The 17,690-nt window shown below is 43.5% G+C and overlaps 1 protein-coding gene across 1 annotated transcript in view; it reads left to right on the top strand.

The window, feature by feature from the left end:
* Positions 1–13,487, top strand: part of LOC310857565 (carbohydrate sulfotransferase 8-like) — a 117,692-nt gene extending 104,205 nt beyond the window's left edge. The window contains exons 3-4 of the mRNA XM_083763282.1: positions 10,087–10,127; positions 11,681–13,487. Coding sequence (XP_083619408.1) covers positions 10,087–10,127; positions 11,681–12,766 — 1,127 coding nt within the window. The 3' untranslated portion in view covers positions 12,767–13,487. The remainder of the gene's footprint in view (positions 1–10,086; positions 10,128–11,680) is intronic.
* Positions 13,488–17,690: the final 4,203 nt, after the last annotated feature.

The following is a 17,690-nucleotide window of genomic DNA, read 5'->3' as shown; positions in this document are numbered from 1 at the left end:
GGACAGGACACAGGCAGTTGTTCTCAAGTAGGCTGTTTATTCCTCTTAAGCCAGGGAACAAACACTGTCTCCGTCATTAACAGGAGCCAAAACTAAAATGTATCAAGTCACAGTGTCCTCAATGTGAATCCTATAACCTCAACTAAACAGTCACAGTGTGACATTAAACATCCAATTCTAGCAGGCAGGAATGTGTAGTATTGTGTGGCTCCCTGTCTGGACCCAGCTAGCCTCTCACTGCAACAGAGAACACAAACACATTAGCTTCCTTATAGACACAGCAGCTGTCCTTCATTTAATTGACACAATCTGCTGCAGGTGCGCCTGTGAGCTGGCAGAGCCAGCCCTGTCACCCCACTCACAGACACCTTGATCCCGCCCCCTGCCACAGTTACATCCCCACCAAAGAGGTCCAGGTGTTATTTAGTGCAAAAGTGCATTATTGGCTATTTCCCTTAATATAAGCCCTCAATGGGGGTTGGGTTTTTGTGCTATTTCCATCGAAATAAGTAGTAAAGTGTGCCACTTGGGATACTATTTACATTATGAAGAGAGGATATATACAAATATATATATATATGGAAATAAGCGAATTAGCATAACACCCCAATGCCCCATTGAATTCAATGCAATTCAATTAAATTCATTGAGGGCTTATATTAGGGGAAATAGCCAATAATGCGCTTTTGCACAAAATAACACCTGGACCTCTTTGGTGGGGACGTAACAACTATAAATAAACCCTGGACCTCTTTGGTGGGGACGTAACATTAACTACATTTTTTTTGTCTCATATGGTAGCAGTATTATAGGCTTTGAAATGCCTATTCTTCAGGCTTCCTCAACAGTCAGTGTGGATAATGGTCAAATAAAAAACAATACACAATGAAATGAGATAGGAAGATAAAATGGCAGTGGTTCTGTAATAAGTGTTGTTTTGAAAGGTGTCGCTTGGTGATGTTTGTCTGTTGGATTGTAGTTGACAGACAGCTGAACCACAACGTGAAAAACAACTTGGGAAAATAGGAACGGCATTGAAAAGAAAATGGACTTATCCTTTATAGCAGTTGTGTGAGACCAGATGTGACAAGGTCACGCCGAAACGCTACGCAGTCAAGGTGTATCCCATACGGTACCATGCTTTGAGTTATGACTTTACTGTATGCGCTCTGCCGCTCTCTGCCACATCCCCACGTTCATAAACACATCAGCGAAGCTGCCCTTGAAGTGACTAGAAAATATCAAATGGACGTCAGTAAGCAATAATAATATACGAGCTAGTAGACAGACACGTCCTGACTGTGAGAACGTACAGTAGCAGTGTTGTGGCTGTAGGCGTGAGATAGGCCTTAGTTATCAGATAATAGTGATAATGCAAAGCCCAAAGGGTCAGGGGATCTTAGGATAATCTGATCGGCAGGAGGAATTGACTTTAGAGAAACACGTTTTTGTTTTGTTTTTGAGAGAGAGAAACTCACAACACGTCGCAGCGTGGCAGTGCGACGCGTTGTGAGCTTGTAAGATCGGCTATTTTCAGCAAGTGTAAAATCAGCCATTACGACGCCATTGAATACATCAACTGTAGATTTAGTCGACTAAAATCTTACGATATTCAGTCGACAAAAACTAGACTAACACTAAGACATCCTAGGTGACTAAAGTGACAAAAAAACGAAATGACGTTTCATTCCATATAGACTATGACTAAAACTAAAATAGAAAACAACACTGGTCTCAGCCTCCATCTACCTCGACAAACATAGCAAGTGCCCTGTTTCCCTTCATCCCTTTTTTCCAGAAATAAACTATTCAAGCTAAATTTGCATGCAGCTGTTGAGTGTTGCAATTAGAACAAACAAAAAACAACGTTATAGGTGAAGGTGCGCTCTACTCATGGAGTCAGGGTGAGTCTCTGTATCTGATGGGTGCAGAGTCTCTACTCATGGAGTCAGGGTGAGTCTGTGTATCTGATGGGTGCAGATTCTCTACTCAGGGAGTCAGGGTGAGTCTGTGTATCTGATGGGTGCAGAGTCTCTACTCAGGGAGTCAGGGTGAGTCTGTGTATCTGATGGGTGCAGAGTCTCTACTCAGGGAGTCAGGGTGAGTCTGTGTATCTGATGGGTGCAGAGTCTCTACTCAGGGAGTCAGGGTGAGTCTGTGTATCTGATGGGTGCAGAGTCTCTACTCAGGGAGTCAGGGTGAGTCTGTGTATCTGATGGGTGCAGAGTCTCTACTCAGGGAGTCAGGGTGAGTCTGTGTATCTGATGGGTGCAGAGTCTCTACTCAGGGAGTCAGGGTGAGTCTGTGTATCTGATGGGTGCAGAGTCTCTACTCAGGGAGTCAGGGTGAGTCTGTGTATCTGATGGGTGCAGAGTCTCTACTCATGGAGTCAGGGTGAGTCTGTGTATCTGATGGGTGCAGAGTCTCTACTCATGGAGTCAGGGTGAGTCTGTGTATCTGATGGGTGCAGAGTCTCTACTCATGGAGTCAGGGTGAGTCTGTGTATCTGATGGGTGCAGAGTCTCTACTCAGGGAGTCAGGGTGAGTCTGTGTATCTGATGGGTGCAGAGTCTCTACTCAGGGAGTCAGGGTGAGTCTGTGTATCTGATGGGTGCAGAGTCTCTACTCAGGGAGTCAGGGTGAGTCTGTGTATCTGATGGGTGCAGAGTCTCTACTCATGGAGTCAGGGTGAGTCTGTGTATCTGATGGGTGCAGAGTCTCTACTCAGGGAGTCAGGGTGAGTCTGTGTATCTGATGGGTGCAGAGTCTCTACTCAGGGAGTCAGGGTGAGTCTGTGTATCTGATGGGTGCAGAGTCTCTACTCAGGGAGTCAGGGTGAGTCTGTGTATCTGATGGGTGCAGAGTCTCTACTCAGGGAGTCAGGGTGAGTCTGTGTATCTGATGGGTGCAGAGTCTCTACTCAGGGAGTCAGGGTGAGTCTGTGTATCTGATGGGTGCAGAGTCTCTACTCAGGGAGTCAGGGTGAGTCTGTGTATCTGATGGGTGCAGAGTCTCTACTCAGGGAGTCAGGGTGAGTCTGTGTATCTGATGGGTGCAGAGTCTCTACTCAGGGAGTCAGGGTGAGTCTGTGTATCTGATGGGTGCAGAGTCTCTACTCAGGGAGTCAGGGTGAGTCTGTGTATCTGATGGGTGCAGAGTCTCTACTCAGGGAGTCAGGGTGAGTCTGTGTATCTGATGGGTGCAGAGTCTCTACTCATGGAGTCAGGGTGAGTCTGTGTATCTGATGGGTGCAGAGTCTCTACTCATGGAGTCAGGGTGAGTCTGTGTATCTGATGGGTGCAGAGTCTCTACTCAGGGAGTCAGGGTGAGTCTGTGTATCTGATGGGTGCAGAGTCTCTACTCAGGGAGTCAGGGTGAGTCTGTGTATCTGATGGGTGCAGAGTCTCTACTCAGGGAGTCAGGGTGAGTCTGTGTATCTGATGGGTGCAGAGTCTCTACTCAGGGAGTCAGGTTGAGTCTGTGTATCTGATGGGTGCAGAGTCTCTACTCAGGGAGTCAGGGTGAGTCTCTGTATCTGATCTGAATCCAGACAACAGTCTTGTCAAAACTCGACTATTGTAACTCCCTCCTTACTGGCCTACCAGCATGTGCACTTAAGCCTCTCCAGCTGATCCAAAATGCAGCAGCTCGCTTGGTCTTCAACCAGCCAAAATTCTCACATGTCTCCCCCCTGCTCCGCTCCCTCCACTGGCTCCCGGTCGCTGCCCGCACAGAATACAAAACTCTGATGCTGGCATTCAAAGCAACCAAAGGTATGGCTCCCCCATATCTTACAAGTATGATTGAACCCTACAAACCCTCCCGCGCACTCAGATCAGCCAACGCAGGGAAACTGGAAGTACCCTCACTAAAAACGCCGGGACAACGCTCCACACGTCCCAAACTCTTCTCCCTTCTGGCTCCAAAACTGTGGAATGCACTTCCCATTGCAGTCAGAACTGCAGCATCACTCCCAATCTTCCGCCGTAGCCTGAAAACCCACCTTTTCAGACTCCATCATGGCCCATAGCACTTACCCTAACCCCTTACATAGCATTTCTGTTGGCTTAGATAGCATTTGACACAGACTTATAGCATGTTATGTAGACAGCACTATAATTGTATTGTATATAGTCATAGCACGCCATAGTACATATGTATAGCATAGTAGTGAATATGTATAGTTTATTATGTATAGTGTATGTATAGTTTCATCATATAGATATTCCACTGTTACCTTCTTATCTTACGCATGTTTCATGATAAATGCTTTTATGTGATGTATTCCCATGCTTTTGTTCTTGCCTAAATGTAAGTCGCTCTGGATTAAGAGCGTCTGCTAAATGCCTAAATTGTAAATTGATGGGTGCAGAGTCTCTACTCAGGGAGTCAGGGTGAGTCTCTGTATCTGATGGGTGCAGAGTCTCTACTCAGGGAGTCAGGGTGAGTCTCTGTATCTGATGGGTGCAGAGTCTCTACTCAGGGAGTCAGGGTGAGTCTGTGTATCTGATGGGTGCAGAGTCTCTTTTGAGTTTCTTTATTTCATGAAATCACATGCAGCAGCAGTCCACCTAGAGAAACGAACGCGTTTCGGCACGCAGGCCTTCCTCAGAGTTTCAAACTAGGGTATATGTCTCACAGAGAAGATATACATATATATATATATATACGGTAGGCTAGCAGTGTTGCAATTAACCACATTGAGGGTTAGACTGATAACTCAATTCAGCCACAAATGAAGAGAGATAGAGAGAGAGAGAGAGACAGTGAAATGGACTGGACAGAGTGTAAATCAGACTGTAGATTGTAGTGTCTAGATTTGGCTGACGCAGCACTTAGGTATGGATATTTATGTGATGTGATTGCTAGCTGTCCTTAATTGTTTTTGCATTGTCATCTAGTTTTGACTTTATATTTTTCAAGAACAATGAATCCCCGCATGGATTTGTTCTTCTTGGCATCAAAAAACATAGCAGCAGTCATTCTCAATTATACTTACTGTAACGGTACAGTAGACACAAAGTGATTAAAGTGTTCAGCTTTTCTGCATTTACCTGTCTGTCACGTTCATCTGGAGTTCTTTTTTTTAGAGCAGGGGTTCTCAAACTTTTCAGGTCGCGACCCAAACGATAAAAGAGATTCGACATTTGCCCCGGGGACACAAACTAATGAGCATCGCACCTGTGACAGACATGCGCAGAGCAAGTTCAGTCAGGAAACTCCTTCATTGGGCCGCCAATCAGCATCACGTTCTCATTCACATGATTCAACTTCATCCAATCACACACTCCATTCCATCTTCATACCAGCTATTTAAACTGGAGGTTAGCACTGCTCAATCTGCTTGCTTGCTGCTGCACACCTGTCGTTTCGGATCTGCTGTTTAGGTACAGGGGATTCGGAGTCCCTATGGTTGGGACCGATGCGCTTAATCTGAGTACCTAAAAAGCAGATCCAATTCATCGCCAAACCATATAGTAAATATATTGCTCATTTTATACACAATAAATATATATTCCATCCATTCTTGAGTTGTCCTGACTGAAGTGAAAATAGCAGATCTACAAGCTTGCAACGTGGCGCGAAGAGCTTTTTTAGGGGTCACATTTTTAGGGGTCCCTTCATTTCATTAAAAAATAAATAAACATTCTCATAATTTGTCATGAATTCAAAACAAACATATTCATTTTTTTCAGGAATTTCATGCCGAAATCAAAGAAACTCTATGAATTAGAAAACAAATGTTTTCGTATGTGCCTTATCCAATTGAAAGTGGTTCATAGGATTCATTACACTAAAGCTAAGCTTAGCAGACTATTCCCAGATACAAATGACTCATGTAACAGGTGCCTTCATTCCCCTGCAAACCACACACACACTTTTTATTCCTGTTCAAAGCTTGCCTCTTTTTGGAAATCCTTTTTTGATACACTCAGTCTGGTCCTGGGATTCTCTGTACCACCCTGTCCTTCCATAGCTATCTTTGGTGTGTCCCCTGTAGGAAGCAGATTCAATAGATTCCAGGCCGATGTGGTTGCTTTTTCCTCCCTTATAGCCAGGCGTCGTATATTGCTCCACTGGAAGAGCCCTAATCCTCCTGATGTGTCATCATGGCTAAAAGATTTGTCATCCTTTCTCCATTTGGAAAAAATCAAATACACGGTTAGAGGTTCATTGAATAACTTCTACAGAACCTGGGACCCATTTCTCACATACATTAATTCCTTGACCACAATTTACGTAGGAACTAATTCCAATATCCCCCCCTCTACTGTGAGTATGCGTATATGTGTACGTGCATGTATGTGTGCTCGGACCTGTGTATGTATGTAGACGTAGATATGTACAGTATGTATATATGTATGTATGTATACATTTGAAAATGAAATAGCTTAATTTGTTTTTTTTATTTTTTTCGTTACACTGCTTCCATTATTGCTAGCATTTAATTTTAATTACTTTAATGCATGAATCTCAAGCACAGTAACTTATTCTGTTTCCCCCGGGGCATGGGAGGGCGAGGGCGGGTGGATAGTTATGAGGGTCTGTTTTGTTTTGTTTCCCTTTGTTCTGTTCACTGTTTTGTTTTGTCTCTTGTTTTATCCCCTATGTTTCGTTTGTGGTCATATGTCTTGTATTAAAAAAAAAAAAAAATGTTTAAGAAGTTATGAGCTTGTAGATATTTTCACTAGTTCGGGTCCTGGGCAAACGTACGTCTCATTTCTCTTTTGGGTGTCGAGCTAAAAAGTTTGGGAACCACTGCTCTCTCTCTCTGTGTCTCTATCTCTCTCTCTGTCTCTCTATCTCTCTCTCTGTCTCTGTCTCTGTCTCTCTATCTCTCTCTCTCTCTCTCTCTCTCTCTCTCTCTCTGTCTCTGTCTCTGTCTCTCTATCTCTCTCTCTCTCTCTGTCTCTGTCTCTCTCTGTCTCTCTCTCTCTGTCTCTGTCTCTCTCTGTCTCTCTCTCTCTGTCTCTGTCTCTGTCTCTCTATCTCTCTCTCTCTCTCTCTGTCTCTGTCTCTCTCTGTCTCTCTCTGTCTCACATCCAAACAAAGCCACACAGACACAGACACACACACACACACACACACACACACACACACACACACACACACACACACACACACACACACACACACACACACACACACACACACACACACACACACACACACACACACACACACACACACACACACACACACACACACACACACACACACACACACCTGGCCTCTCTATCAGAACCTAATCTTGGGTCCTCTCTTGGCAACTCCATCTGTAATGCACACCGCCGTCTCTCCTCTCCACGCTGCCTTCTCCAACTCCATCTGCGCGCTATGAGCTTGTAGATCTGCTATTTTTAAATTTTAGAAAAATCGACTGACATAGAAACATACAGCTTTTTCAGAAAACTGTCAGGATGTAGAAGACATTTTTAGAATGTGATCTCAGGTCAAAATGAAAACTGTCAGGATGTACGTAGAAGACATTTTTAGAATCTGATCTCAGGTCAGAAGGGGTTATGCCGGGAACAGTGGCGCCATTAACTGATCTACTGCCTGTGCAGATAAATGTCGACGGCAGAGGGGATCATTGGTAAAGTAATCGTGTGACCTTTCGGGGGGGAAGGTTCACGCGGCAGCTGTGGAACAGTGATGTTTTCCTCGACTAATACTATGACTAAAATAGGTAGTCCGTCGACTACCTTTTTTACACTGACAAAAACGACATGAAAACTAAATGAAAACTAAGCCATGATGACTAAAACTATGACTAAAAATATCGACAATTTCGTCAACAAATAAAACTAGACTAAAATGTTAGGAAGGGACTATAGTGGACAAGAGATCCAGTAAATAGCAGATCTACAAGCTCACAACGCGTTGTGAGCTTGTAGATCGGCTATTTTCAGCAAGTGTAAAAAGAGTCATTACGATGGCATCAACGCCCACCAAAATAGGTTTTAGTCGATTAAATCAACTGTAGATTTAGCCGACTAAAATCTTATGATATTTAGTCGACTAAAAGTCGACTAAAACTAAATGAAAACTATTGAAGAATCTATGACTAAAACTAAAGATTTGCTGCCAAAAACAACACAGCTGTGGAAGTTGAGAAGGTTCCTGCTAAAGCGTTTCCTTCCCAGCGGGAGGTATCCATCATTTGAAAACAAAACAAAACAAAACAAAGAAAAAGAGACCAACGCTTATTTTTAGAATCTTCACTGATTGATTTTGAAGCTATAGAAACGAGAAACGAATACCGGTACTCTGTTTTTGTCCCCAAGCGAATATAAATAACAAACTTTGTTATTGTCCCCAAAGGTAAATTCGTCTTCACTGGTCTGTTCAAAAACGCCCACAACAAAAAAACACATAGCACAGAAAAACACACCATTTGAACCTGTATTAACCCTTGTTTAAGAATTCATTTGATTATTGTTCTACTGAATTTGTCTATAAGCTTAGGTGTGGAAGTAAATTGATTCATTTTTAAAAACAAGTCTATTATTTGCTCAAGAAGTTGAATTTACTGGTTTTTGACACATGCAAAGTAAGAAAGGCTATGTAATGGAAAAGACCTCTTACCTTCAGATTCCATAGATTTATTAAGATAAAATAATAATTGATTATTTTATAATCTTTTAATTGTTTTATTAGTGGTTTAACTTAAGGGTTAAATACAAATCAATCTGGTGCTTATTCCTAAGCTCATTTCACTGGTGCCCCTTCTTAAATTCAGATTGATTTTGACTCTTAATTTTTTAACTTATAATTCATATTTTTTATAATTATGAATTACACTGATATAAAGTCTACAGGATTAAATATAACACTAACACGTTACACATAGCACAGAAAAACACACCGCCATAAGAATAATACATAAACATGAGGTCCCCACGACTGTAACACAGAACCATCCTATCGATATCTTTGAAGATATTGATAGATGTTTGCCGGTTAGTCCCGCATCTTGAATCCTTATGTTTTACAGTATTAGAGCTGTGGAGGTGCATGTATACAGTATATACAGCCTGACCCAAATGTCCAGGTTGTGTGTCAGTCGTATTAAGGTTGAGCTGGTACAGTAAGCTCTCACAGTCGGCATTCGCCCGTTATGTGTGCGTGTGCGTGTGTGCGTGTGTGTGTGTGTGCGTGCGTGCATGCGTGCGTGCGTGTAGCAGCTACTAGGCCGACCAGCGTCATATTTACATATTTGCACATTGCCAGCAGGCCAAGGACCTCAATTCCTGAATATACTTGTATAGATAGAGACACAGAGAAAGAGGTTGATAATCTAATCCAAATACCATCATTTACAGTAATTAATAGACCTTGCCATATAAAGTCTTAATTAATGAATGCTTTGGTGAAGAAAGAAACTGTTGTGCACCATGTTTTTAGGATTGATTTTAAAATTATTTTACTTGTCTATAAAGCTCTCAATGGTCTCGCTCCTTCCTACCTACATGACTGCCTGCCTAAATATGTCCCAAACCTCCCCCTAAGGTCTTCCACCGCCGGCCTGCTCGCTTTGCCCCAAAAAATGGCAACTAAAAAATACGGGGAAGCAGCTTTTTGCTTCTACGGGCCGTCGGCATGGAACAAGCTCCCACTGTACCTTCGTCAGGCAGCCTCTGTAGACATTTTTAAAGCTCAGCTCAAGACCCACTTCTACAACATTGCCTTTAATTGATCTTATATTTTTTATTTTTCATGTCCTCACTGTACTGCATTACTGCTTGTTTTTTAATGTCGTTGCCTTGCTTTTCTTTTATTCTCCATTGTTCTGTAAAGCACTTTGAGCTGCATTTCATGTCATGAAATGTGCTATACAAATAAAGTTTTATTATTATTATTATTATTATTATTATTATGTGTCGCTCGACAAGGAATACTTTTTCAGCTGAAGAGAGTTGTTGATGTGCTGGCTGCCTGGCTCACATCACGTTTTATCATGACTTCTGACTTCATGACATTTTCACAGACCATTTGCTTTAATACTGTTTAATACTGTTTAATACTGTTCATCTGCTTTGAAGAAACATCTCAACAGCTGTTTTTATTGTGTTTGTCCTCCAGGAGACAACTTTATGGTGGCTCCACGGTGGCCAATTCAAAAGGTAGGATAAACTTTGTGTGTGTGTGTGTGTGTGTGTGTGTGTGTGTGTGTGTGTGTGTGTGTGTGTGTGTGTGTGTGTGTGCGCGTGTGCGACTGTGCGTGTGTGTGTGTGTGCGTGTGCGTGCGTACATGCTTGTATGTGTTGTCAGCCTTTAGTTTACACTTTGAGCTGGCATGAGAAGCCCTTTCCATCATGGAATATAAAGATCTAGTGCCATCTTGTGGAATGTTTAGTATATTGCGCTTGCTTCCACTCCAATGTGTGTTTACTGTTTTGGCCTTATTGGTCTTCAATAACTATAGAAACCAAAGAACCAGTAACTATCTGTGCTGTTTGGGAATAGTGGCCCAAACCACTATAACATTTAAATAAAACAGACAAGAAATGATCTTAGTGTTTTTAATGACTTCCATTATAGCATGCAAACTTTCCAGGAATGGAAAGCCTGCCGTTTCTATTAGCTTGGATTTCCCATCAGTAATGTTTCACTGGTAGGCATGTTTTCTGAACGGTCCACAGACCTCCACTGAGACACTGAGTGAATAGACAAAAACGCTACCATATATAGTATTTATTTAAAGACAAAGGCAAAGCCAACTGGAGTCGTGACTCATGACAACAAACACAATATTTTGGACCAAACAAATAATTACAAAGAAGAAAAACAAACAAACAAACAAAAAAAGTGTTGTAACCTGCCATTTCTTTCTAATTCTTTGTTCGGCCCAAAATGTTTTGTTTGTTGTCATGATTTCTCACAACTCGAGTTGGCTTTGTACAAGGCTTAAAAGGTCTTTAAATAAATACTTTTTTTAAAGTCTATGAGGAAAATGAACAGGGAATCATTTCCTGGGCCCTGGTAGGAATCATTTCCTGGGCCCTGGTAGGGGGCGGGACTGGGCCCTGGTAGGGGGCGGGACTGGGCCCTGGTAGGGGGCGGGACTGGGCCCTGGTAGGGGGCGGGACTGGGCCCTGGTAGGGGGCGGGACTGGGCCCTGGTAGGGGGCGGGACTGGGCCCTGGTAGGGGGCGGGACTGGGCCCTGGTAGGGGGCGGGACTGGGCCCTGGTAGGGGGCGGGACTGGGCCCTGGTAGGGGGCGGGACTGGGCCCTGGTAGGGGGCGGGACTGCGACGCTCTATTATAATGAGCATTAGTGAGGACCATAAAGATAGATTGTGTGGTCGTCCTTTAACATGATAAATCACACCTTAAAGCGTTACCCAACAAAACAAAGAAAACACAGAAGAACTAAATGGAAAATGATAAGTAAGTTGTATATTAATTGAGCTGTTAAGAGGATTTAGAGTGCTGACACTCTCAACTATAGCTTGCACCAAAACTAATGTATAGCCTAATACAGTGCATGCCATCCTGACATCACAGATATGTACAGTTGCTGAACAAGAATGCTGGACTTGAACACATGTTTTGGGTGATAATCAGGTGCTCATCATCATCATCATCTTCATCAGAGAGAGAGAGAGAGAGAGAGAGAGAGAGAGAATGCAACAGTTAATGTAATGACTGACTCCGTACTCTCGTTGGGTTTCAGGACAGCGGTACTGCAGCAGTGGAGCACCTGGATCCAGGCCAAGCTGAAGGCAGTCGTCTAAAACAGGAGAACCCCGTCTCCAACCCCGGAGACCTCCATCAAGCCTCCTCCTACTACTCTCCTCCACCGCCCTCTGAAGACCAAGCAGTCGGGCCCAAACAGCCGCCGGTCACCAAACGCCACAGGAAACTGCTCCTGAAGGCCAACTCCGCGACGTCCACCGCCCCTGCCGGTCAGGACGACCAGCAGCAGCGTTTGTCCAGCACACAGGAGTCCCGGCGCCGCCTGCTGAGCGAGGTCTGCGCCAAGTACCAGCCCGGCGTCACGGAGCGGAGCGTCTCCCGCCGGCAGGTGTCTCGCATCTACGTGGAGGAGCGCTCCCGGCTGCTGTACTGCGAGGTGCCGAAGGCCGGATGCTCCAACTGGAAGCGGGTGCTCATGGTGCTGGGCGGGAGCGCCGCCTCCACGCAGGGCATCCCCCACGACGCCGCCCACTACACCAACCACCTGAGCCGCCTGGAGGGCCACGACGGCGCCGGCATCGCAGAGAGGCTCCGCTCTTACGCCAAGGTGCTGTTCGTGCGGGAGCCCTTCGAGCGGCTGGTGTCGGCGTTCCGCGACAAGTTCGAGAGCCCCAACTCCTACTACCACCCAGTGTTCGGGCGGCCGATCATCTCCAGGTACCGCGCCAACGCCACGCAGACCGCCCTGCGCACGGGCACCGGAGTCACGTTCCGGGAGTTCGTCCGGTACCTGCTGGACGTGCGTCGGCCCGTGGGCATGGACATCCACTGGGAGCCGGTCAGCCAGCTCTGCAACCCCTGCCTCCTTCGCTACAACTTCATCGGGAAGTTTGAGAACCTTGAGGAAGAGGCCAACTTTCTGCTGCGGAAGATCGGAGCGCCGAGCAACCTCACCTTCCCCGACTTCAAGGACAGGAACCCACATGCGGAAAGGACTTCCTCCAAAATCACCCAGAGGTACTTTGCACAGTTGAACTCCACGGAGAGGCAGAAGGCTTATGACTTTTATTATATGGACTATTTGATGTTTAATTACCCCAAGCCCTTCAAGGACCTCTATTAAAAATTCCCTCACTTTATAGACTGCGTGAAGAGATTATTTTCTGTGTTTTAATACACCCTGCTGGCACATTTTCAACACGACAAATTCATGCTTAATCAAATGTGTGGAATATCACCGGACCACGGAGGAAACGATTTCCCCCCCTCCCTCTCTAACCAAATACCAAAAAGGTAATCCAGAGGTTTTTGTATACTGTACATTTGAAATATTATATTATATTATTCGGAAGATCACATTAGGCCACCCTATATAATAATAGCAGCCTTCAACTAATCTATTTAACTGAAATACCACAGCGCTTACAGTTTGAAATGTATTATTTAGTGACTTCTATGAAGTTAAATATACATTGCCTCAACATTACGGTAATTGTCAGCTAACTTATGAGCAGTGTCACTTGAAGATGCTCGTTAATGTATATATTATGGTGGTGGTCATTATTAAATAAGACGTGTAAGAGATACATTTTATGGAATATAATGGTCCTGCTCTTTCGCAGTTTCATGTGATTGTAAAATTCCTGGCTGAAATTAAATTAAATCAAAACTGCCTTATTGGGGAATTACGGTTTATTGCACTTCCAACGGGACACATGGTTTCAGGACTTTAACGACTGAGTGGAAACATGTGTTCAAAAATATATGAACATTATATCCTAGCCTTAACACTGCCATTTCACCTGATGCATTCATGTTAGTTGTTCTAAAACATGTGCTGTGATTATAAATAAATATATGAACCTTTTACTTATGAAACAACTGTCTCTGTGTATTCATCTTGAAACAAGAGTTTTGTTCCAAAAGGTTAAACCATTTGAAAACATAACTGTTCGTGTGATGCAGACACGGCAAAAGGTTTAGGCCTAGAGGCCTATGTCAAACACTCTTTATTGAAGGTAAATATTTCAATATGCATTGTAGCTGTAGTAATAAACTGTGAAGATGTCAAAGTTGTGTGTTCAGGTCCCCCAACATAAACAAATCGTGTATGTTTGAGAGCCAATATCCTGAAGACATGTAGCTTAATTTGAGCTTATGCTATTCTTCTTTTCCGTGTCATACTGGGGGAACAACATTTAGTTGGAGTTGAAATACACACAGTCTAAATAAGAAGAGGTGCAACTAGAAAAAGTGCCCTTCTGGGCACAGGTCTCCACCAGGTTATCCACAGATCCGTGCAGTTAGAGGTAAAAACACTTTTGGGCCAGTTATAGCGCCACCTTGAGGCTGAGTTGAAATTGTTCATGTGGCATTTCGTCCTCGGCCTAGTGGGAATGTGCGTGCACAATTTCACGGAAATCACGCGATGTGTTCATGATTTGCAGCATTTTGTTTGAAACTGAGCACTCCTGTGAACTTTGGAAGCCAATCTTAACCAATCAGGATGGAGTCTGAGAAATCTGAAAGACCCGTTTCGTTGAATGGCTCTAGAGAGACTGTGTACTAATTTGCGTGATGTTTGGACAAAATCTGTAGGTGTACTGTGAAAAAACTTGTTTTGCACAAAGCGGCCTCCTGGTGGCGCTATAACAGGCCGTTCTGGAAAGTTTGGGGCAGAGGTTCATGGTTGGCATCCAGGGAGTGTGTGTGCAAAATTTGGCATCGACCGGGTTAACGGTGGCTGAGATTAGCTGGTCACGGACGGACGGACGGACGGACGGACGGACACACGGACACACGGACACACGGACGGACGGACGGAGTGCAAAACATACTCTCCCCATGCCTTCGGCTGGTGGAGACAATAAGGCACTCTGTTCCAGTCAAGTGAAAAAAGCCTTTATTATGACGGCACCGAGTGGCGCGCTACGAGCTTGTAGGTCTGCTATTTTAGAAAAATCGAAGAACGACTGACATATAGAAACATAGCTTTTTCAGAAAACTGTCAGGATGTAGAAGACATTTTTAGAATCTGATCTCAGGTCAAAATGGGTTAAACTAGACCCCCAGAGAGTCATGTGATGCAAACATTGAATAGAGGAAAGAAGTGCTGCCGTGGTCCTCGCTGAACCCTCGCCAACGATTTTCAGTTCTCAACTGCAACGACCACGGCAGCGGGTATGCGCGTGACATCATCGTACCTGGAAGTTATGCGGGAACGCCCACTGAGTGGCAAAAAACTACTTTCTGGCCTTGACAGCCCATTCATCCAAACAGAAAAGTCCTGTCTGACTGCATTAAACAATGTTAAACTCACCAACATTAAAGTCCTGTCTGATTGCATTAAACAATGTTAAACTCACCAACATTAAAGTCCTGTCTGATTGCATTAAACAATGTTAAACTCACCAACATTAAAGTCCTGTCTGATTGCATTAAACAATGTTAAACTCACCAACATTAAAGTCCTGTCTGATTGCATTAAAACAATGTTAAACTCACCAACATTAAAGTCCCGTCTGATTGCATTAAACAATGTTAAACTCACCAACATTAAAGTCCTGTCTGATTGCATTAAAACAATGTTAAACTCACCAACATTAAAGTCCTGTCTGATTGCATTAAAACAATGTTAAACTCACCAACATTAAAGTCCTGTCTGATTGCATTAAAACAATGTTAAACTCACCAACATTGCAGCTGAACGAAAAGCTTGAATTATCCTCTTTCTATCGGCAAAGTTTTTGTTTCATGAAAATCCACCATAGAAACATTATGAGATACTTTCTGTCAAGAAATGTCCTGCATTTTAAGTGTCAGAGTTAGGAAGTGCTTGTTTTCAATAACACAACATTTTGCTGGCTCCTGCATTATGTGACATTTAGAAACAGGTGGTACGCAGCCTAGGACAGTTGAGTGCTTTCAAACTCCATGCTGCTCAATGTTTTGCCACTCAGTCTAGGTGAGGGGGGCGTGTCCTGATGGGAAAATCATGCATATGAATACTCTCTATTATTCAACACAGTCTGGAGGTGGTGGTATGATATGGGTGTTTATTGGGCCTGTTGGCAGAACATTATCCACTATCAGCACAAACATCGCTCATGGGTCTGGACTTTGAACATGCTACTGTAAGCAAATGTCTTTTCAGTGGAAGGGTTTTAAACTATATAGATATGGGAGGATGTTAATATTAATTGTGTAGGCCTCACTAGCTGAGGATGCCAGCTAGCCCACCAGCTAAACATCTACCAACAAACTCCACAGAGAAGGTGTTGTCTTTATGAAGTTTTACTGGTCAATTTGTGAAACTGTAACAACAAAATACAAACATTTCCAAATTACTGTTACAATACAGAAAGCATGTGTTAAACAAACAGCTACAAATCACTTATCGCTTAAGCTGATTGTAAAATACATCTGTATACAAATGCAAATAACAACAAACAACATAAAATAACCTGCCATCATAAACTTATTACTCACAACATTGCTTTTAGCCCAAGAGAAGACACAAACAGCAGTACAGCAGGCAGCACAGCTGAAATATATGTTGTATATAATTGCAAGCACAAGGCAAACGTGAAAATAAGAAAACCCTGGGGTACCACAGGGTGGTGCTATTTCACAGAATAGTTAAACATGACCACTACACTGTGGGGACAGAACAAATAGATATAGGGAAATATGAATGTCCATTTAGGGTGAAGTGTTGAGAATTTATTAAGAAGATTCAGGCAAGAAGAACAACATTCAGAGCATAGGAACAGACCTCATGGCCTGACCTTTGATGAGCATATGGATTTCAATCTGATTCTGATTCATTTATGCTGTAACATTCGTGAAATGCAGATCTTGTTTCTTAAATATAAAGAGTGCTGGGCTGTTGACTTATGGTACAAACCAAAACTAAGAACAATTCAACATACAGTCTTAAAATAATTATGGCCCTAAACCTTACATGTATGTCACAAACAATGTATCCAAAAGTAAAAGATCTTTTTGTGCACAGTTGCATCCTGAGACCTTATTAGCTTTAGAAACAGATTCATTGGTACCCCTGAGGAGGACAGGATGTGTTTATTGTGATTTGGAAAGACATTTTTGTTTTACTGTCCACTATGATGAATTACTGTAAGACATTTATTATTTTGTAAAAGGTCAAGTATTTACATTAACTTTTATTTTTATTATAAAAACTTTAATAATGTTTCAGTATAAAGGTACTTCTGCTTTAGCAGATTTCCTAGGTAGGGCATGGGGAAAAAGGCAGAACGTTCTGTTTGCTTGAAATGGAGTTTGAAAAACAGAGTTTTTATTTTATCATTGGCTCCTCAGCCAAGCCAAGCACCAAATGATCCTCCCTCCAGCAACACATCTAATGCATGTCTCACCACGGTCTAAACCCAGCTCACGTTCCCTACATCAGTAGAGTAGAACTAAAGCCCGTCTCACCACGGTCTAAACCCAGCTCACGTTCCCTACATCAGTAGGGTAGAACTAAAGCCCGTCTCACCACGGTCTAAACCCAGCTCACGTTCCCTACATCAGTAGGGTAGAACTAAAGCCTGTCTCACCACGGTCTAAACCCAGCTCACGTTCCCTACATCAGTAGGGCAGAACTAAAGCCTGTCTCACCACGGTCTAAACCCAGCTCACGTTCCCTACATCAGTAGGGTAGAACTAAAGCCCGTCTCACCACGGTCTAAACCCAGCTCACGTTCCCTACATCAGTAGGGTAGAACTAAAGCCCGTCTCACCACGGTCTAAACCCAGCTCACGTTCCCTACATCAGTAGGGTAGAACTAAAGCCCGTCTCACCACGGTCTGAACCCAGCTCACGTTCCCTACATCAGTAGGGTAGAACTAAAGCCCGTCTCACCACGGTCTAAACCCAGCTCACGTTCCCTACATCAGTAGGGTAGAACTAAAGCCTGTCTCACCACGGTCTAAACCCAGCTCACGTTCCTACATCAGTAGGGCAGAACTAAAGCCCGTCTCACCACGGTCTAAACCCAGCTCACGTTCCCTACATCAGTAGGGTA

Source organism: Protomyctophum parallelum, assembly GCF_964188405.1.
Source record: "Protomyctophum parallelum genome assembly, chromosome: 4".
Taxonomy (NCBI): domain Eukaryota; kingdom Metazoa; phylum Chordata; class Actinopteri; order Myctophiformes; family Myctophidae; genus Protomyctophum; species Protomyctophum parallelum.
The sequence above is the reverse complement of the archived record's forward strand: the minus strand, read 5'-3'. Positions and strand labels throughout refer to the sequence as shown.